The sequence below is a fragment of the Temnothorax nylanderi genome, unplaced genomic scaffold (genome assembly GCF_030848795.1).
Source record: "Temnothorax nylanderi isolate EJ_2023f unplaced genomic scaffold, tnyl_v1.0 TNYL_tig0054_pilon, whole genome shotgun sequence".
Taxonomy (NCBI): domain Eukaryota; kingdom Metazoa; phylum Arthropoda; class Insecta; order Hymenoptera; family Formicidae; genus Temnothorax; species Temnothorax nylanderi.
In genome coordinates this window covers 288256-310467 of record NW_027249116.1, presented here as the reverse complement: position 1 = coordinate 310467, position 22212 = coordinate 288256, and the positions used below count along the sequence as shown (strand labels likewise).

The following is a 22212-nucleotide window of genomic DNA, read 5'->3' as shown; positions in this document are numbered from 1 at the left end:
TTAAATCTCATAAATATTAGTCATTCCACTCAGATAACCTGAAATTTTGAACATTATTTTTATGGGGATAACAGAACATTAACTAAATACAATATAATAAATTTTTTAACGAGGCATTTTCACGAGATGTCAAGAGAAAGGCGAAATGGATTTTCATCAAGAAGAATACACGTTTATTCCGTAAAATTTATTATAATTACAGCGCTATTCCATAGTAAAATATAATAATTTTTACGTCGATGATCGTGGTCTTCAAGATGGCTTCTTTTACTGTAATAGAAAAAAAAGAATTTTTTGTGTACATTCAAAAAGAATATTTCCTTTCTTACTTAAAATCAACTGCTTAACACATGCACACTTTAACAAATTTTACAATAATATGCAAATTGTCATAGAAGTACGACAGCACATATACATATATCTGTAGTTAATATGTAAAGCATTATCTCTCTCAAGCGTATTAAATATAAAAAGTATATGCACTAACAAGAAATTCAATATAATATAACATTAAAGTATTTTCAAAATTATTTAGATGTTAGCAATTTTCGTGCACATCTAATTTTACACTGATATAGAATGCATATGTAATACAGAATAAACTTTAAAATAAAGTAAAATTGTTTGTTAGTTTGTTAATGTATTTGTAATTCATTAAAACCAAAGCTTTTACAAAAAAGAACAAAGGTTAAATTTCTGACAAATTTAATTATATTTTTTCCTTTTTGAAAATATGATTTAATTTAACATTTTATTCACTAGTTTTAATAAAATGTGAATAGTATAGCAAAAGCTTAATTTTAATTGCAGTAATATTAGATAACACGTTTTAGTGGTAGACCTAAAATTAAATTACTAAGTAAAATGCAAATATAAGTAAGTAATCAAGTCCTGTACCTGATTATGCATTTTCTAAATCTACACAATACTCTACATCGTTAAAGACGATTATTATGTCTAATATGAAAATATAATAGCCTATATAAGATTATTGCATTTTCATATTATGTAAACAAAATATATTTTTACATTATTGAAACATTAAAATTGTGATTAGCAATATAACAAATAAACCATAAAAAATAGAATATCACATATAACATTCAGAAGTTATATAGAAGTATTAACAAATTATTAGCATGCTCAAACAATTAACAAGGAACAAAAGTATGAAACTTAAAGATTTGCATGCTGACCCTGATTAAGCAACAAGATATTGCCCCTCCAGAAGTCTGTAGTACAAATGATGATCATTTCTCTATTTCCTTCCCTAGAATGTGAATAAGAAGCGTATACCACCGTAGCATGCACAATAAACATCAGACCAAAGGAAAATTTATTTCTGAATTGCCCATAAACACTATTATGTTCAATAAGAAATCTTTTATATTTTTTTTATATTTATATTTCGTTATTCTCTCATAGATATCACACATATATTACACAACTGTTGTATTATGAGGAATATAAAAAGTTCAAACTAGTAAATTTAAAAAATATGTTAAATAGAAGTTTTTCTAACAAATATGTAAATATTTATCATGTATTTATGGTTATCCGTTCAATAATGTTAAGAACTTCTATTGTGCTATGTAATAAAATTTATTTTTATATGCAAACTATCTGATTTTCTCGAATATAATAGTTTATTAATACAATAAAATTACCTAAATGAAAACAAAGAGAAAAAGATTTCCACATCATGTAGAATATATAATTTAAGGCCAATTATAATTTTAATATAAGAAATTTAAGCCAAAGCCCATAATTAAGAAAAAAGAAACATTATTTCAACATGCAAAAGATATCTTATATTGAAAAGCATTCAACAGTGAGAAAGAATAAAGAAAAATTTTTACAATGTTACAGCATTATAACGTTTGAGTAATAGAGCAAGAAGTATGGTCATATGTTTATGTAAGAAATATATTTGACATTATTTCGCCTACCTTTTTAGACGCTGCTCCAACTTTACTCTTCTTAGTACCCCTAACTTTCTTCATTCTGTTCTTGCGTTCTTTACGCTGTTTCCTGGTTTGTTTCTGTTTCTCGAAGAGACCATGCCTTGCTAACCTGTATTTAGGTTCGAATTTCTTTGCAAAGTCCAAGGTGTCGTAGATAAGCGCGAACCCAGTAGATTTACCACCGCCGAAGTTGGTTTGAAAGCCAAACACAAAGACGACGTCTGGGGTCACTTTATACATCTTAGCTAGTTTCTCACGTATCTCGGTCTTACGAACCGATGGTTGTCCAGGATGGATTACATCTACGACCTGCACAAAGCAAACGTTAGTACATATAAATCATCAATAATAATTGGCTAATAGATATAGAAATCATAGATCACTCGATTCACACACTCACCATTTGTTTTCGGCATAGGAGCCGATTGGTCATGAACTTTCTCGTTCTGATGGTAGCCGTACCTTCCGTCTGTAAGCAAGAATCAAAGTAAGTCTCTTTATTTATGGAGTTAGGTTATTTTATTAGAGTGTATCTAAGTGTATCGAAAATAGACTGGAGACGCTGCTGTTCTATTGCATTCTACGGCAAGGATAAATAAAATGATAAATAAAATTAAAAAATTTCAGTTAATAGTCTTTATCTATTAAGCGTCACAAATAACAAACATGTATTTTCATCCGAGGTTATGTCACGTCGCGTTTAACGATTAGCATTGCTACTCGTAATCGGTACTTCCCGAGCTCAATATACGCGACACGTACTTTATTAGATGTCATTATTTAATACTTAATCAAACGTCGCACGTTTCGTTGGACGATTATTGCAGAATTCCTCGATACAAATTACATACCATTCTGACCGGTTAGCGTACCGCTCGGAAAAAGACACCAAAATTCACGGCATGCACGCACGGAAACGCGCACTGCCATCTGCGATAGATCACACGGCAGCGTCTACATCGCGCACCCACGTGATATTTTTACAATAGAAAAACCTTTTTATTGTTTATACATACCTACGCCCGGCATTATCGATTAAAAATGGTTAAAAATTCTACATCTAATTTTCAAGCTTTTATTAGGTTCAAACGATTTAAGATACTGAATCGCTTCGAAATTAACAACGGAGTTAATTTCCAGGAATATTTGCAGCCGAGACACGTGGATAAATATCGTATTTCTATGAAGGAAAAAACATTTCAATATATAGGAGAAAATAACAAGAAGAATGTGATTATATAATAAACAATAAGAAATGTGATTATATGTAAGAAAAATTAATATTCAATATTTTATTTTACATACACGCCTTGTCGCAAATGCGATATATTGATTTTCGAATTAATTTCTTAAAAAATATATGTACCGAATATCTAAAAATTTAAGATCTAAGATCTTAACAAATATATTGTACATAATATATATTGATGGCTCTACGTGGTTCAATTTCCCAAAAATCATTCGTCGAAATCGAGAGAATCATATGCGATACAAATAAAAGGTTATCCATGTAAAATCCATTACGAACAAAGAAGTTATCCATGTAAAATCTTTTATAAATTAAAAAGAAGGAAAACATGGCATGTTTTTCATGTTTTAATATAAAAAAAAAATAGATGCGCATAATTGTCGATCGTGAAACTGCTTGATCGGCCCGACGTGGAAATTGCGACGGGAACTTTCGAAAGGGGCCGTGTGCCGTGCGCGTAGCGTTTCCGCCAGCGTCGGAAGCTGATTGGCGCACGACCGTCGCGGCCTGACGTTGACCATTGCCGTTCTCTAGGAAGTTTCGAGAACGTAGCGCACTGCACAGGCGGCAATATCGGCAGGCGACGTGGGCGCACGGGGTTCAGTCTTCAGTCGTCCAGGTCCAGTTCGGTACGTGAAACGTTGCGACGCGGACGCGGGGACGGAACGAGGCTCGTGCGAAACGTGCGCGGTCATCCTTGGCGACACTCGCCTCGTCGCTTTTACGCAGTCAGGTAAGTGGTTCTCGCGAAATCGCGAGATCCCCGTTGTCGAGGTTGCGGATCCATTTCGCGCGTTCGCCGATCCGACGGTGGTCCGTGCGGGCGAGCAACGGGCGGACGAAGTCGCACGATCGATCGATCGGTCGGTTGGTCCGCCCGCGCGATCTCTCTCTCTCTCTCTCTCTCGCTCGCTCGCTCCGAGAGGCGCAGTCAGCGACTGGCATACTCGTACTCGCGCGCGAGGCGTAGACACGTCTAAAACTTCTCGGAACCGCTGTCCACGGAGTCAGAGTCTCGTCGCGATTCCTCCTGGTCCGAGTTCGCGTAACGGTTACCGGAGCCAGCGAAGGGGCGCGAGGGAGGGGGCGGCTTAGCGGACGGTCGAAGGTTGCGCGGCGATATATTTCGCACGATTGCACATTAGCTGGACTGGACATTACGAAGCGGAAATCGAGTCCAATCGAGTCGAGCTGATCGGCCAGGGCGAGTATTCGCGACATTCGCGTTGCGACAGCGAGCTCGGAAAGAAAGATGGTGGAAGCCAGTAACCTGGCTCTCAAACTCTCAAGCCTTCGTGCACGCTTGCCTGACTCGCGTCGATCGACGATGCACCCGAGGCATTGGCTAAGACGGCTAAGAGAAAGAAAAAGAGAAAGGGAGGGAGGTAGAAGGAAATAGTACAAACTCGCTTATCACGGAGAAACGCGCTTCTCTCGCGATAGCGTGCGTCATAGCCGTCATATCGAATCGCGAGCGAGCGAAATCCGTCGCGAGCGATCTGGCAAACGTTTTTTTTTTTATGCCGTTTTACTGCCGATTTTTTCATCCTTCTCGGGGGAACCGCATGCGCTCGGTATACCTGCACGACACCGGAAGACTCCAAAAAGCGAAGGAAAAGACGGTCTTTGTTCGAGAAGCGTCCGCGACACGCGCCTCGCCTTTTAAAATCCTCCGCTCGCTGGTCTACTCAATCGTATATACTCCCAGCCCTGCCGTAGACGCCATTTTGAAACTCGCATGAATCCCGCACGAGTGTTGCGTTCTTTGGATTTACGGGCGAACCTGGGCGAACCTCGGGAGCTGCGCGAAGAACCGTCCGCGTGCAAGTTGCGAGACTTGAAATAAATTATGATAAAAATTAGGAAAAAGGAGAAAGAAACGAATATTTATGCTCAATATTTTTTCCCGTTTTCGGTTTTGCTCTCCTTTTTCGCTGTTAGATATAAGTACAGTTTGAAACTCAAGGTCGTCAGAACGGAAGTTCTCCTCCTGGGGCCATTTGGTGCCAAGTGCTTTTGTTATCCGTTGCACTTTATGTAACTCGGGCTGTTAGTTTAAATATTCGTGAGAACAACTCCAAGTTGCATAGTCGCGTTACGCGCTCACTCTCCGATCATATCTGACCATGTTAGAATTTCTGAGTATTATTGAGTCTAGATCCAATTTATGCAACGCTACAAAAGCGATGCATTCGTTTTAGAATTATTGTTTATGAATTAATTATGAGCTAAACGTGACTATACCTTTCTGGTCGTGCGTGCGTATGTCGCAACATCTCGGGTTGTTTGCTTCATCAGTGAAACGAATAGAGCGTATATGATTCCTCTGATGTCATTTTATCGGTAGATTAAGTGATTTGACATTTTGAGAGAATTCATTATGCATGTGCATTTTTTTCCCCCCAAGAATGTAAAACTTGTGTTTTAAGCGTTTTTATCTGTAAGGAAAATTGTTATGTATTGGCAGTACCTTTAATTAAAAAATTGAGAAATTTATTATAATATTTTTTTTCTTTGTTTCAGCAGCAGGAGCGTTTTTAACATAGCACGAACTTCTTAACACGTGAAAATGGTTAAAGAGACTACATTTTATGACGTACTGGGCGTGAAGCCCGGATGCTCGCAGGAAGATTTGAAGAAGGCCTATAGAAAGCTGGCTCTGAAATATCATCCCGATAAAAATCCTAATGAAGGAGAAAAGGTTCTCGTATGCAAAAAAAAGAAAGAAATAAAACTGAATCTTAAAATTTTAAATGTTTATCGCGTTACACATGATAAAATCTAATATTTACGAAATGTCATGTTTTTTAGTTTAAGCAAATTTCTCAAGCGTATGAGGTATTGTCGAATCCTGAAAAGAAGCGTATCTACGATCAAGGTGGCGAGCAAGCTTTGAAAGAAGGCGGTATGGGTGGTAGCGGCTTCTCTTCTCCTATGGACATCTTCGATATGTTCTTTGGCGGAGGATTTGGCGGACGAGGAGGTAGGAGGAGAGACCGCCGAGGTCAAGATGTCATGCATCAATTATCGGTTTCTCTCGAGGAACTTTACAAGGGAACTGTTCGTAAACTCGCTCTGCAAAAGAATGTCATCTGCGAAAAATGCGAAGGTAAACGGTTTTATGGAGTGAGAACGGTTATAATTCTAAAAACATCTATATCTGTGTATCTGTGGCGAGAGAAAACGATTTCCTTTTTTTCCTATTAGGTGTCGGTGGAAAGAAAGGTTCCGTTGAACAATGTTCGACGTGTCATGGCTCTGGCTTGCAAGTACAAATCCAGCAATTAGGCCCGGGAATGTTGCAACACTTACAAACCATGTGTACAGAGTGTAAGGGACAGGGAGAGCGTATCAATCCCCGTGATCGTTGCAAGTACTGCAACGGAAGAAAGACTACTAGAGATAGAAAGATACTTGAGGTTCACGTTGATCCGGGGATGGTTGATGGTCAGAAGATAATTTTCAGCGGCGAGGGTGATCAGGAACCAGACTTGGAACCTGGCGATATAGTTATTATTCTCGAAGAAAAAGATCATGAAGTATTCAAGTTAGTAACATTTCAATGGAATATTTATTGACTCATTATTTAACTGTTATTAATACGCCGCGATTGATTAAATTACAGGCGTTCAAGGAACGATCTGATCATGCGAATGCAACTAGAACTTGTAGAGGCATTATGTGGATTCCAGAAAGTCATTCGCACTTTGGATGGTAGAGATTTAGTGATAACCTCACTTCCCGGCACCGTGACAAAACACGGTGACCTGAAATGCATCTTGAACGAGGGCATGCCGATTTACAAGGATCCGTTTACACATGGCAGACTTATAATACAATTTATAGTCAATTTCCCGAAGAGCGTAGAACCATCGCTTATCCCGTCATTGGAGCAGTGTCTGCCACCGAGAGAAGAGGTTATAATTCCAGACGGTGCCGAGGAGTGTTTACTTACTGACTTAGATCCTGAGCAGGAGCAAAGGCGGAGAGACACGAGACAAGCGTATGAAGAGGACGAGGGGGGTCCATCGCGAGTCCAATGTGCCACACATTAATTTGATTACACTAACCCTGTAATAAACATAGCCGTTTCTTTCATTTCGAACTCTCTGTCCCATTCGCTCGATTCTGTATCGTGCCCAAGAAACAACATGGATATATAGGCAAATTGTTCAATGAGTGAAAAAGAAGTTGAAATAATTCGACTGTTTGGATACGCAAAACAGTGAGTACTGTAGTTATTGATTCTTTAACTTTATTAATTTTTACGAGGAATATCATACAATCTTGAAAGTAGTTAATCGTTACCATCTAACGAAAAGCATATCTCTATTCCGATCAAGTATCTTATTAAAGTGCATCTTATTGAGATACTTATAAATAAGATGCTTCATCAGAATTTTGCACTGAAGTTTGTCTATGTAACTATGTTGTTGCTTTCGATAGAGGATCACTAAAAATGTGTACTTATCATTACACAATGATAAGAAAATTTAAATTTATTTAGATTTAACGTAAAGTTCCAACGCCAGACGTTACAGCATAATGAAAGGCATCATGTATTCTCGAACATCGCGATTGTCTCTGATGTTTGACCAATTGTATCGCTCCAATAACCAGCTAGCAGCTCGACAGTAAATACTAAATGGCTAAAAATAGAGTTAAAATTCATATATGTTTATTTAGTTCAATTTTGTGAATTATCCATATACGATTACTTCCTTCAGATATTAATAGCAGCAAACTTGATTACTCCGGATTTTTAAGCCTGAAAATTGTCTTTTACAGTTTTCTAGAACTTGAAATAATCTCGGGATGTGTCAATCAATGTGGAAACGGTATGAACTACGCTTGGTTAAAGCCTTAATGTAACGTTATCAATCGTACTAGAGATCTTGAAACTTTTCAAAGTGGGACATTATTCCATATTCGTAGTATTTAATTTTTTCCAGTCGCTTTTGTATACTGGCGTGTGACGATAACGGAAACACAATTTTGTTTGCAAATGATGCAAATAAAACGGGGAATCAGGTTCCTGTATGTGTGTGTGTGGACGATTGCGCGTATTCATAAGCAGCTTCTGTGCAATGATACTGTGTCGGATCTAATAATTTCCCTTCTTTACATTCGCCAATGCTGAGATTTTATTACATATTTTAGTAAAATCAATGGTTGTCAATTTAGTGATTTCCTTCCTGTGGTAACTTGTGCAAACAAAAAAAAAAGATCTTTTCTTAATAGATATATTTCTACGAGTTTATTGGGTCATTTTCACCGTTTATCTTCATCAACGCGCATGAACAAATGCTCTAGATAATTCATAGATTCTGTACTATATTAAATTAATATACTTTCAATACACATTCACATAATTTACTGTATACATGGTCGTGTACTCGTCCGCAATTACTATAGCGAATTTTAATAAATAGCCACATGTCTTGTAATCTTATTTATTATAGGAAAAATTGGTGATTGATTAGGTACTTTTTTTGAGCGTCTCAAATAAATTTGGAACTGTAAAATGAGATTATCGATTTTACGCCCTTTTCAAAATCGGACCTGACATTCCTCGCATGGTTCGATTAATCGAAACACTGTTCCACGTAATTTCCCCCCAAGATTTACTAATTCGTCGCAAGTAAACGCGCAGATTAATCGCTAATGACGTAATATTTAATTTGTAGATTTGCCTCCTTGTAGTTTTCGTTTTAGAAATAGAAAGAGGCAACGTCAAAATTAATTTTCAATGACATAAATTTTCAATGACGAGAGGAGATTCTATTTATTTTAAAACTGAATAATAAAATAAATGGGATTAAAAAGTGAGCTTTTACGCGAATAAAATTAAAACGGAGTAAATTTTTTACGTTAGCTTGGCATTCGTGCAATCGATTATTCGATAAATAATTATAGCTTTATGAGCCTTCAATTATTCGCCAATTCGTACGCGATACGCGAAGATTCGTGATAAACAGATTTGCGAAACGTCGATTCATGAATCGCTCGTTATTTCGCCTGGATTCCGTGAATGACGGATTCATTCGTTCTGCGCGAGAGAGAAGGAGTCATCGGCCATTCTACGGAGAGAAGAGACGAAGGAGGGAGAGGAGAGAGAAGGGGGCGCGATATCGAATAAGCCCGCGAGGACGACCGCGAAATTAACGCGCGTCCCGTCCGACCGATAGCGGCACCGTCGCGAGTCGCGACACTCGCGACCGCTGCCTCGCGTCGCGAGAGCTCGAGCTCGCGAGTCGCGGCGACTGGCGAGCGGGTCGATGTTTTTAGCGACGTGCTTACTGCTTAGTGACGTGCGAGTGGCCCGAGAGTGGCGAGAGTGTCAGCCAGCCGTCGGGACGTCGGGAGTCGGGATGCCGCAGAGGTTTCTGGGTATGCGGTGGGAGCCATATTTTTTCAATATCAGTTACGCGAAAACGGCGTAGCGCACCGGGCACAGCATCTGGCGGGCACGGCATTCCGATCGGCGGATCGGCCGCGCGACGTCCGTGTCGGCCGGCGGTGAGAGTGGAGTCGGGGCCGCGTTAAAACGCTCAACGGCGTACGCGATATTCGACGCGCGTACGGTCGTCGCCGCTCGCCGCGTCCGCGCCGCTACCGTCGCTTGTCAACCGAAAATAATATAATAACACCCGGGGGGGCGAGAGAGAGAGGGAAACAGAGAGAGAGAGAGAGGAGAGAGAGTGAGAGCGGGGAGGTGAGACCGCTCCGTGAGAAACGGAGTAGCGCGGACCGCGCAGGTGTTCGGCACGGCGAGAGGGTTAGTTAACTTAACCCGAGAGTTCGTAACCGCGCTCGTAGTGGTGATACGTGGTAGTAGTAGGAAGGTAGTAGTAGTGGCCGTCGCGCGGTAGTGGTGGTGGTACGAGGTAGTGGAAATGGTGATGGTGGTGGAGGAAGAGTGCCGGTGGTGGTGGTCGTGATACTCGCTGCTGCTGCTGCTGCTGCTGCTGTGACGATGACACAGCGTCACAACACGACGTTCGTCCGTCCGTGCGCGATTTAACCCGAATCGTTACGCCAGCGGCGTAAAAGTGTGTCTCCTTTTTTTTTTTCCCGTTCCTCTCTTTCGTACGGCGCGGCGTGCGCGTTCGCGCCATATTTACCGATCGAGCGCCGACCGCGGGCGACTCGAGCCGAGCCGAGCCGCCTGAAGTCCGGCGCGATTAAAGCCGCGTATATACGCAGTCAGTAGTCAGTGTCGAGGGAGATGGCACGCCGCTCGGCCGCGTTATCGCATTCGCCGGGATCGTGATCGTCGTTGCGTGACGGGTTTTTTTTTCGCCCCCCCCCCTCCTCCCATCTCTCGCGATATCCCAAGCGGCGTGCCGTTCGGCGTAATGACATAATTGAGTGCGCGTCTTCGGTGCGTTCGCATACTCGGGAGTGCGTACTCGCGACGACTCGATCGGAGGGACGGAGTAATGTTGTGGTGGCTGTGAAGTAAGGCGCGAGTTTTCGAAGGACTCTCGATCCGTTTTTTAACGAGTGTCGGTGGGGCGCGCTTCGATTTCGAATCGCCGGCCGAGCCGGGTCAGCCGGGTGCCGGGATTAAGCCGCGACGCAGTTGCGCGCCGCGACATCGGGGGGAATCCTCGTCGATTTCGCGTCGCGGCGGGGACCCGCGAACAGTGAACACGGCGGGTGTGCGGCAACTACGACTACGGGCCGTCACCTTGAGCCGAGAGCTCGAGAGCGAGAGCACCTTTCGCGCGTACGTAGGCTCTCGCTCGCTCCGCTTCGGAGAGAGACGTAATTCCCCGCCGATAAACAAGCCGGCTCGGGCCTCGGGCCGCCGGCTATGAGAGTTTCGAGTCAATCGAGTCGAGTTAACGGCAGTCGCGACCTTGCTCGACGCCGCTGCCGCCCCGCGCACGGTCATGCTACGTAACGACTCGCGACGTGTGCAACGCTCGCCCGCGCGGCAAGAGGAATCGGCGTGTAACGTCGCCGTGCCGCGGCACCGAGTCTTCTGAGAGAGAGAGAGAGAGAGAGAGAGAGAGAGAAAGAGCGATAGCAAAGCGGCGGAAACGCGGAGGGAAAACGTCAGCCGGCCGGCCGGCACCCGATGGCGCCGTTTCGAATTCCGATCGCGTTCGCGTGCGACGACGTGTCACCAGCTGCGACATTTTGACGAGCGTACGTCTTACCTCAGGAAAGGAAGAGGAGGAAGAGGAGGAGGCGGCGGAGAAGGAGGGGAAGGAGAAGGAAGACGAGCGAGGAGCGAGCGGAACCGAAGGAGGGAAGCCGAGGAGCCGAGCCGCCGGATCGTCGAATCTCGCGGGAGAGAAAACGCATCCGTCGGCGCGTCCCGCGCGCCATGCCCGGCGATCCCCGCCGCGTCAAGGAGGTTAGACGGCCATTGACCGGCGGCGAGCAGCGACAGCGACAGCGTGTACTACGCGCGCCAAACACGCGCCGGTTTCGAGTACGCGCGACGTAGGGGAGCGAGCGATTCCCTTTCCCGCCGTTTCCGCAAGGGGAGGGACGCGAGAACCCCCTACCCCCCGCCCCCCCTCCGGGGGATCCACGCTCGTGTCCGAGTCGCGCGAGCATTTCAACCCGGAGCGGATTCGCGTATATTATGTCGTGCTACGTGTGCCGCGCGGAGAGACGCGACGATACGTGGAACAGCGAGATCGGTGAGAGCGCGAGGATTATTCGTGGACCACAGGAGGTTCGTCGTCATCGTCGAGCGCGTGAGGAATCGTGAGCCGGCTCTCGCGGAGGATGCGGCAGTACCCGCCGCCGGTGTCCCCACGTAGGCGAGCTACGTGCCACGTCGTGCCAGTGATGTCGTGGGTGTCGTCAGGGTCATCCGCAGCGCTGCTGGACCTGGACCATGGCCGGCAAGCCTGAGCAGCCGTCCACGCTCCCTGCTCCCCCGAGTCACGGCCATCAGCATCAGCAGCATCAGCAGCAGCATCATCATCATCAGCAGCAAGTGCAGCAGCAACAGGCGCAGCAGCAGCAGCAACAGCAATCGCATCAACAGCAGCAGCAGCAGCAAGCTATACAGCAGAATAGCGTTCTGGTGTACGTGTCGGGGGAGAACTTCGCGTACGCCACGGCGGTGGGTCAGAATGTCGCCGCAACCGCTGCTGCCGCTATCGCGGTCGGTTATCAGTCGCAGCCGCAACAGCAGCAGCAGCAGACGACGCAGTACGCCGGTATTTTGCAGGCACCGCAGGTGGCGACGGCGCAGGCGGTTACGACGACCTTTCCCGCCAAAACCGCCGTATATTGCGCCGACGATAGCGGTAGCGGGGTCAACGTAGGGAACAACGCCACCTCCGCCACCACCACCACCCCCGCGATCGGCTGTTGCCGTCTGAAACCGTCGCTCGAGGCGACGACGACGATAACGACTACGGCGGTGGCGACGACCGGAGCGGATGGCTGCGAGTCCAGACATGCTCCTCCTCTGGCGACCAACGAGGACGAGGAGGATTACGCGATGCTGTATCGACAGGCCAACCTGGGGCATTCGACGACAGTGTGCGCCACGTCGACGACGACGACGGCGATGATGACGCGCGTCGCGGGGTCGCGCGAGAACAAGCGAGCGTCGGAGAACGGAGAACGCTCGACGGCGGACAACGATCCGATGGTGTCCGGCGCGAAAACGTATCAGACCGCGCGGCTCCAGCACGGCGTCGCCGGTGACGCGTATTCCGCGAGGTTGAGCGGCGAGTATAACGCCACGACGAACAATAATAGAATCGTCGCGGCGCGACCGATGCGGGATCCGGGCGACGTCGGTCTTCTCGGTGGTGACGACGAGTGCGTCGCGTACGGTACCACGACGTCCACCGGCGGTAGTAACGGTATCGCGCTTCAAAACGCCGGCGAGCAACAGGCGGCGACGAGCGTGGACGACAAGAGCCGGCAGCAGGACGGTTTCGATCAGCAGGCCGCCTCCTCGGCGCCGACGTCGGCGCTGGGCGCGACAGTGGTCAGTGTTGGTGACGGTAGTGTTGGTGTTGGTAGTGGTGCCGCGTCCGGCGGTTGTGACTCGGTGAGGTCCGACGAGTCGTCGACGACGACCTACAGCAGCCTCAGCAGCCCTGACGAGAGTCAGAGTCATCAGCAGCCGGGACAGCACGACGGTGGCATGCCGGTGGCGAGTAATAATCATCCCGGCGTGGGTAGTGCGTGCGCGCAGCAGGCTGCGCGGCAGCAGGCCCCGTCGCGTGTCAACGGTAGTAACAATAATGGTGTGCAGCATAACGCAGTGGTGTTGACAATGAACGGTAGTGCGGTGGTTACGCAGCAGCAGCAGCAACAACAACAACAACAGCAACTGTCGGCGATCAGCGTGCCACGTGGATGGAAAAGGATATGCACCAACGGGGTCATCATTTACATCAGGTGAGTTATTATCGCTATTATCAGTGATCAGTGGTTTTCGATTTATCTCGTCAAGCGCTATCGCGTAGCGAACAAGCAGAAAGGAAAGAATATAATGTGATTGATGCTAACAATAAAGTAATTAAATAAGCTTCATTGCACGAGAATATATTTGTCGAGACTATTCGCAGAGAAATGTTAATTTGTTCTTCTTCAAGTAAAACAATTTTTATGACTCATAACTTTTTAAATAATTTCTTGATATCTCTTAGTTACAATTTCGCAATATTTCCTCTCGATTGTCTTCTAACGTTACGACTCTGGCGGTGACGCAAATCGATAATCACTGGCCTAATGCTTGCGCAACATACATATGCCCGAAACGTGACGTCGATTTCTTGGAACAAAAAATTCCACAATGCCCTCGTGATGCCACTGCGACCCTATTTCACCCGTCTCACGAAAATGGCTCGAAGCTCGAACGGACCGCATTAGCGGGCGCTTTTAATTCGTCGGCTTAAACAGAGCCGACCGACAGCTCGAGGCATCGACCCGAAATTAAAACGCGCGTAGCCTCTTCGTTTCGCTAATGGAATTAAACTACGTCTAGTTTAGACGAAGGTACTATTAAGCGCGATATACGTAGTGAAGCGCGAGTATCGAAATCAGTATAATTGGTGCTTCTCGAAAATTAATTGATTTATATAGAAATTTAAACACAGTGAGTTGTTCAGATCGGTAATATGAGAAACATATCACTTTAAAATCAATTTATTTAAAAATACGTGAAAGAATTTTGCGGGGACTTTTCGGATCCCTGAATAAAGTTTTTAAATCTTCGTGAAAAATTTTTTCGGGAATATATATTTTTAAGAATTCTCAAGAAATAGCGTCTTGATAATTTTATTAAAAAGTATTGAAAAATTCAAATTGATTCTGAATGGAATAAATTTTCCTGTAACGAAAATGCGAATTCGTAGCTTTGGATCTTCTTTTTTACACTTAAAGAATTTTTTGGTCATTTACATCGAGAATTGAAACTTTCGCGTCAATTACATGTAAAAAATCTGAAAGTAGAGTGCTAAACTGCGCGGTAAAATTATGACGTTTTTAATGATTGGAAGTTCTCGGAGGCAATCGAAACGCGGAACGCTCCGAGCGGAAGTGACGTGTTATTTGTTTCATTTCACGCTTGTGCACGCGGCGCCTCGAAAATAGCACGTAGCGCTTCGAGGGCGCGCGCTCCATCATCTAAGTTTAGATTCAGTCAGCTGTTCGGACAGCTATCTCGAGAAGGGCTACGAGGGCGTTCGAAGCCCTTTCGACTCTTTGTAATCCGACCATGTAAAAGAAACACGACTTTTTGGAGTCAGGGGTTTCGACTTTACACACCTCCCCCCCCCGTCGTCCCCGACCGCCTTCTCGTCGCGTGGAAAGCCTGGAAGGTGCCCTTTTTCCTTGGTCCTCATTGTACTTTTACGGCTCCTTTGAAACATCGGTCGGGAGTTGCTTTCATCTTTCGTCGCTACTTTGATTCTTGTTTTCCGGCCTTTATCGAAGCGCGTTTACCTATATTTCGGAGCTTTTTACGTCTCTACGGATACAAAAGCTGGGATACGTTCGCTTAAAATGCGCGTGACATTAATGTCCCTCGTAGACAAAAGGTATTGATATGGAGATAATATCGTGGATGTTAATCTTCAGTGTAAATAGAATCAGTGTAAATAGAAGAAGGAGAGTATGAGTTTAATAGAAGAATTTTTATAATAATTAGAAACGATATTTCCCATATTTTTAAGAATTATTTTGAATAAAATTACATTTAATAAATAAAACTAAATGTCTGAGATTCATCGACTTGTTAAAATATTTATCCGTTTATGTTAATCTCTCCCCGACATTTGAAATCGCGCTCGAGGAAGTCGCGTCTGCATTACGTACGTCGTACAAAGATTGGCGTAAGCGATTTTCCTTGCGAGAAAGGGAGAGGCGTGATTGGTAGACAGGCTTATCCTCGATGATCACGTAATATGATTTAAGGGATAAGCTATGAGAAGCGGCAACCTTTTCCTTTGTGCTGCGAGAAGGGCGGCTGATTCTTGGGAGTCCTGCGAGAAATGCAAGGGGCAACGCCTCGTGGCATAATCGTAAAGCGTAGGAGATCTGACCTGATCTGTCTGTCCCAAAACCTCCTCGTTAAAACGATCCTTTCCGGGCTAGCGGGAGTCACGCTTTAAACGACGTTTAAAGGGCCCGAACAAACAATGCTCGGCCTTAAACGGGTCCGACTCACTGGCTCGACCTTCCTGCTCGGTCCGTCCTATCTCTTTGAGCTGAATCGGCGAACGCGGTCATTCTTTCACTTTAGTCTTCAGATACACACGGACTTCTTTTGCATAATTTTTTCGCTATTTTCGTTCTTTCGATTAAACATAAAATAGGTACTGTAATGCACAAAGTTAACATAGAAAATTAAAGACAAGTTGTGTACAGAGAAGAAACTTAAAGAAATAAGTTACGGATATGTATAGTCCAGGGTATAGAACTCAACAGATATGATATATGTCTAACTGGGTCGACAATAGACTGTACTTAATTGAATGAAACCGCGAAGAATATTAGCTCTAAATAAATTAAAGAATATACAACTAACATAAGCATTGCGGGGGAGGGGAGAGATATCTCGTATATGTATATCGAATGAGGAGTTCGACTGAGATCTCTGACATTTGTCGTTACAAGACAGCTTTCTCGCGAGATTCCTCCGCGTCATCGATCCCGTGATGGAATACGATGTACCGCGAAACGCGCGGGGGGGACGGACGGACGGGTGGACGGGTGGACAGGTTTCTCTCGCGTACAGGAAGCGGAGAAGGAAGCCGGGCATACAAGCAGGAAGGGGAGAGAGGAATTTCGTTGAATCGCGCGATCATTGATTTACGGTGGTACCTCGTAAATACCGGCGGTGATGTACGATCGTGACCGCACACTCCCGGTCCGCACACCGCCACGAGTCCTATCCTTCTTTCTCCTCCTCCTCCTCCTCCCTCCTCCCTCCCGCCGAGCGTCTTTTTTCCTCGTTCTTTGCCACCGACATTTCCTTTGCGGACGGGCCTCTGCTGCTTGATTTATAATACGTATCGGTCCCTTGTCTCTTCCTCCGTACATGCCTCCTAGAGAATGCTTGGATTCCTCTGGCCATCCTTCCCCGTGACCGCTCTCCTATCATGCCATTCGCCCCTTGACACTGCTGAGAGAACCACGACGGATTTTTTTTTTCGTCACACTTTCATCCTTTTTTCCCCTCTTTTTCTTTAGTCACCACAGACTTTATCTGCCGTCCATTGTATTGGTCTCCCAAATATATAAGCCGCTCGTCCGGAACCAAATAGCGATTGGTATTCGTATTGAATACTGTGACCTGTTACGTTTGTTCGAGGACTCGTAAAAAACACGAGATAGATTTAGATTTAGATTTAATCGAAATTCTCGGAATTGCTATTATTTTCACTCAGTTGCCTTGAATATTCATCGGGATACTTGTTTGGTATATACATTGGTCTCCGCTGCGTGAGAGTCAAGACTAATCTTGATAAAAATTTATATTATTGGCATAGGAAAACAACATCGAGCATGAAATCTGCATCAAATCTGTTGCTCTCAGTTTATGTTCTAACAATAAGTTAAAAAATAACTATCTAATAGTACAATATTCTAAACTTTATAAAACATTTGAAATAGTGCGAGTAAAAATTTGTATATTGGGTTTATTAATGTTTTTTAATAATTATTTTTTTCGCAATCTCGCAGTCACCGTACAATGCATTAATAGCGTATCCTCGAGACTTGTAAGTCGCGTTAGCGAAGAAAAATTAAGGTTATCCGTGGCCGGAGTCACGATTGCATTGGTACCGTGTAGAAGGGATGAGAGACACGAGAGGTCGACGGAATCACGGATTTCGGGGAGGTGGATTAGCGGGGGGGAGAGAGAGAGAGAGAGAGAGTAGAACGGAGCAGAATGAGCGATAGTTGCGCAACCACACCTCCGTCGCCGCCGCCGAGCGGCGATTACGCAAACGTGATAATTAATTGCCAGTGTTCTCTGTTTAATGACTCGTCAAGTCGTTCGCTAAACACGCCAAATTGCCGCGACGTCACGAAAATCGCTATACAGGTGCATCGTTGCGTGTCGAAACTGTTAATCCGACGCGGCGGCTTGCGTAACCGCGAAGCTCTTTTTCTCATTGTCGCCGTGATGTTTTTCTCGGTCGTCTTTGATTCCGTTCGAACGTTCGCGAGGATCAATGTATATGTGCGAAAAAGCTCGTTCTTCAAAGTCAATGGGAGCTTAGTAAAGAATGACAAAAGAATGACAAATGTTACATCATTATACTTTGTTAGAAAATTCAATCAACTAGAGAAAGTGCCATTTACGGTCCGAGCTGGATCTTGGTGGCCTAATAATAGTATTTCTGTGTGAATATTGTGAATAATAATAATTATTAGGCTACCACAGTGAACTATATATTATACTAGAGTGTGAGCTCCCATGCTAGTGGACAGTCCAGGCAGCAAGAAGAAAAAGACGGGATTAGGGATCATTTCTTCTGTCTCTGTTTAGCGAATTTTGAATGGTCAATGGCATTCTATTGTTCTCGAAAAGTACAGCGATAAAAAAGGACTGGCTGGTTATAGTTCTCCATCTCATCCTGTTTTTTTATTCTACAGTAGAGTTTATATTCCAGTATATTATATAGTTCACTGGGTTATCAAGATCCAGTCTGGATCGTAAATGGCATTTTCTCTAATTGAACGTATATCATATCGGTCTTGTTTCATTTAAAAAAATATTTTATTAAAGAATGTTATCTTTATCATTTTAGATATTGTGCAGTTACTCGTTTATTACTAACAAAATATTTATTATGCGAGAGACATTGACACAGAACGGGCTACGCCACCTTATAATATGATTTATTCGACATCACCGCGATTAAAAACAGTAAAAGGTGAGATTGAAACTCGGCTCTTGTAATAATGATGCCTTGTGGCGTATGTGGCCTTGTTGGAATAATTAAAGACATGATAGAATCTCTTAGTGAGTGATTAAAAATAGCATAGACTCATTTTAAAGATGCTTAGTAATGTATTTTCCTTTGCGATAAATTTGGAATCATTTTTTTTTAGACAACATAATTGGATAGGTATATTACTTTTCTTCATAATTTTAATTAAACGTTAAATTAAAATTTCGTTAAAAGGAAAAATTTTATTTTTGATTACAATACAACTACATACATCTTAAATATGATACAATTCTTAAGCCCACGTGGCTGAAACTGATTTATCTTCAATATTAATAATTAATTACAAGAGAAGAGAGAATCTTAGAATTATATCTTAATTTAGATTTTCTTGATGGTAAAGTGGATTAAAAATTCATCAAAGAATTTGCTCTCGATGTGTGTGAAGAGATTCAACTCTCATAAACATGTTATATAGTACTTTCGTTGAAGAATTCAGCTCTATTTAGTCACATATAATGTCAGTTAACGTAACACTTACGTTACCGTTTATGGAACTGACAATGTCCTAAGTCTTAGCACATTTTGTATGTGTAACGATATCTTTTCAAATATTTTTTATTTGTATCACAGAATGATACAACCAATTTTTGGGGGGAATTTTGGTTGCGTCCAATGGTGAACGGAAGTGATGGTCAAAGTCAATTTGACACACGGGACACACGTGCTTAGAGTACATGCATGGTAGTTATTGTCGAAACTACGTCAGGCAGGCCTAAGACGGAGTCGGTTTTTCTGGAAAACCGTGCTCTAGAAGGGTGGTCTTGTAAAATGAAACGCAGAGAAATCTGAAACAGCGGCCGATCCATTCTTTATCATGAGTGTCTGGGTCTCCCACTGTCACTGTGCCCTGATCCTATGTTCCATTTCTCTCTGTGTCTCTATTTTCGATGAGTCTTCGTCTTCTCTTTATCTCTCTCTCTGTTTTTTTTTCTCTTTTGTTGATCCGTTCTTTTCTGTTTGACTCTACGATTCCGTTTCGATCTTCATGGATATCGAAGTGGGAAAATCCTGGCGAATATTACCCGATCATACTGATGGGAATTTTCACGATTCGCGATTTCAGCACAATTTGCCTTGTAACGTGTAACTTTAACGGGACGGAACTCAATTCAAACTATTCTAACTCCAGCCCGGTTATCCGATACTGAGGACTTTTTTTGGCAAATAGCTGCGGGCATCGGGAACCGTTTCGCTTTATTCGGTGCTCCATTATGCCGCGTAGATGGTCGCTTCGAAATTGGCAGATTCGATCTGTGTCGAGAATAGTAAACAATAGATTCGATTACATACGCTAGAATTTTTTCAAAAGCTTTTCTCATCTCTTTATCCAAAAATATAAAAAACGCTAAAGAGATAATTGTGCGTTAATACAATTGTCACATAAGGATAGTGTAGGTAACATCGAGGGATAAAATTAAGATATAAAAATTATAAGTTACATAATTACAGTTACGTAGATATTAGAAAATTTGTATGGAGTAAATGTCACTCATAAAAACAGCTAATTGTAAGTGTCTAACACGATTTCTCCAGTATTTTATTCAAGCGAGAGAAATGTAGCATTGATAAATACAGGCATTCACAGAAATTGGTAATTGCCAGCTAAGCATCCGTGGCACTTAGCCACTCGATTTACGTCAGTGAGGAATTTGCTGATATTCTTGTCGCGAGAAATTAGTTTCTCTCTGGCCTAGAGTCACTGCCTCTGATTGAGATATTAATAAAGTTAAGTAGAGTGGTCGTTTTGGACATGCTCGCGTTAGGGATTCCTCGCAGCTTACAAATCCTGCGTGATCGTCAATCGCAACTTGACCGCCGCGAATAACGTTCAGTCGCCGACACGAATATTTTCGTCGGAGCCTTGGATCACTTTCAACGTATTCAGTATTGAGTAATGGGCTAATTATAGTTTTCACTTGTTCCGAAACTCTGGCAGAAATCGACAGTCGTTGAACACGTCCGCCGCGAAGTCGGAATTTAAATTCAATCGTAAATTATTTCTCCTCAATTATTTGCGCAATTGCTACAAATTTAATAATATATACCAATTCTTTCTTCTCAATCAAAATTAAATTAATAGCATTGTTTGTTTTGCATTAAGAGTTATGTTCATCGATATTAATTAATTAATAGCTTATCGCTCTCCAGAACGATTCGATGTAATTTTTGTATTTTAAATGTAGAAAATTACATTTTGCGATTTAGTCGCAATTGACATTTTGATCTATTGATTGCAGATCAATGCGGTTATGCAGTACTTCAAATTTATCTTCGTTTGATTCTTTCGTTTTTTTTCTTACGTCGAGAACGATAGTCTTTCCCACGTACGTGTCGACGGGCATCTTTTTCAGTCGCGTCTTATATCTCTTTTTGGTTTCCTGTCGTTGAGAATCTACGCGAAGAACATACGCGGAACGTAATTTATTGCCGTGCTGATTGTACGCAGTACGGCGCCGCGTGGCGTGTTTCCGAGCCGATACCATCAGGAATACGCACCTGGTCGTGTTCGAAGTATATGTACCACGTAGCGTCTCGCAGCGATTAAACAAAGACACACTGTACACGTTGTCGCGATAAGCCTTCGTTAAACATTTGAAAAAAATCTGTGTTTGCTCGCGATTACCCGTGAAAATATTTTCCATGCGGCATTATTACTCCGCTCTGAACTCTTTATATGCCACTGCTTGTCTAATTGCGTACACTAACTACTAACACGATAGAACAGAGCACGATAGAATTGCTTTCAAAACTTTTATACATTATAATGTCATAAAACATCGACACAAAAGAAAATGTAAATTATGTGAATAGAATCTTAAACAAGGGCACAAAAACAATCTGGAATAAATTTTTACTGCGTATAAAAATTGTTAAACGAACATTGTATGGCTTCGAAGCGCTTATGCTAATAATGTTATTAATGATATGCACTATTCAAACTCGTGCGTCGAGCATTTAACAATCATTATCAGCAGTTATTCAGCAAAGTTATAAAAGAGTTATTTTATATCGCAAAGTTTTAGATATCTTGCCCTGCAATTAAATGTTAACTAATCTTTAAAGGTAATCGGGACAGGTGGAAAGACAGGGTAACATCGTTGCACGTCCCTGTTTTACAATGGATCTTCGTTACATTATTGCGAGTTTGCACAGCACACAAGAACAGGACAATATATCGCTATTGAATGTCCTATCGCGATCCTCCGCGCTACCGCGCCGGCAGAACTCGATTTGATCTTGAATCGTCGCTATCATCGATCCACGGCAATTTCGCGCGTTATGCGAGCATTATTATTGCACGCTCGGAACTAAATTAAGCGCGTAGGAGCAAAGGTAATTTGTGCTGATAACGAGCCACCCACGTAAGCGCATTGAATGAGCGAGCAAGTAGCTTGGCTCGCACTACGCGACTGCCGCCGATCGTTCCTTGTTCGTATTAATTCCGGCGCAACAATGATAGAAACCTATTATTGTTCCCGTAATGTCGTATCGATTTAACCATCTCTATCTCTATCCCCGCTCCTCCGCTCCTCCGCTCCTCCGC

The 22212-nt window shown here is 43.2% G+C and overlaps 3 protein-coding genes across 14 annotated transcripts in view; 2 read left to right on the top strand and 1 right to left on the bottom strand.

Moving 5' to 3' along the window:
* Positions 1 to 150: 150 nt before the first annotated feature.
* On the bottom strand, positions 151 to 2906 carry Rps24 (ribosomal protein S24). 2 transcript variants are annotated; one of them, XR_011718206.1, is made up of 5 exons: positions 2816 to 2906; positions 2365 to 2433; positions 1950 to 2273; positions 1197 to 1270; positions 151 to 270 (listed from the first exon to the last, which is right to left on the bottom strand). XR_011718206.1 is itself a non-coding variant. In XM_071706774.1 (4 exons), the coding sequence occupies exons 1-4, from the start codon at positions 2816 to 2818 to the stop codon at positions 268 to 270; spliced, it is 399 nt and encodes a 132-aa protein (XP_071562875.1). In that variant the 5' UTR covers positions 2819 to 2906; the 3' UTR covers positions 151 to 267. The 2 variants fall into 2 exon arrangements, 1 of the variants encoding a protein (XP_071562875.1); XM_071706774.1 differs by lacking the exon at positions 1197 to 1270.
* An 818-nt stretch (positions 2907 to 3724) lies between these two features.
* On the top strand, positions 3725 to 8743 carry Droj2 (DnaJ heat shock protein family (Hsp40) member A4-like). 4 transcript variants are annotated; one of them, XM_071706766.1, is made up of 5 exons: positions 3725 to 3946; positions 5737 to 5920; positions 6025 to 6322; positions 6421 to 6760; positions 6839 to 8743. In XM_071706766.1, the coding sequence occupies exons 2-5, from the start codon at positions 5783 to 5785 to the stop codon at positions 7266 to 7268; spliced, it is 1206 nt and encodes a 401-aa protein (XP_071562867.1). In that variant the 5' UTR covers positions 3725 to 3946; positions 5737 to 5782; the 3' UTR covers positions 7269 to 8743. The 4 variants fall into 4 exon arrangements, with proteins under 4 accessions (XP_071562867.1, XP_071562866.1, XP_071562870.1 ...); XM_071706765.1 differs by having other exon boundaries at positions 3726 to 3946; positions 5740 to 5920; XM_071706769.1 differs by having other exon boundaries at positions 3728 to 3946; positions 5740 to 5914.
* Positions 8744 to 9545: 802 nt separating this feature from the next.
* The window catches only part of LOC139772826 (uncharacterized), a 203622-nt gene continuing 190955 nt past the window's right edge, over positions 9546 to 22212 (top strand). For 2 of the 8 annotated variants that reach the window (XM_071706760.1, XM_071706759.1), the window contains exon 1: positions 9551 to 13602. In XM_071706760.1, the coding sequence (XP_071562861.1) occupies positions 12074 to 13602 (1529 nt within the window). In that variant the 5' untranslated portion in view covers positions 9551 to 12073. Of the gene's footprint in view, positions 13603 to 22212 lie in introns of all 8 variants that reach the window. The other 6 variants (XM_071706754.1, XM_071706755.1, XM_071706753.1 and 3 more) reach the window with 6 other exon arrangements.

Coding starts and splice junctions, on each gene's coding strand:
- Rps24 (XM_071706774.1), bottom strand. Junction 2,274..2,364: donor TCCTATGCCGAAAACAAATG/GTGAGTGTGTGA, acceptor TGCTTTGTGCAG/GTCGTAGATGTAATCCATCC.
- Droj2 (XM_071706766.1), top strand. CDS start 5,783: ATGGTTAAAGAGACTACATTTTATGACGTACTGGGCGTGAAGCCCGGA. Junction 5,921..6,024: donor ATGAAGGAGAAAAGGTTCTC/GTATGCAAAAAA, acceptor CATGTTTTTTAG/TTTAAGCAAATTTCTCAAGC. Junction 6,761..6,838: donor AAAGATCATGAAGTATTCAA/GTTAGTAACATT, acceptor ATTAAATTACAG/GCGTTCAAGGAACGATCTGA.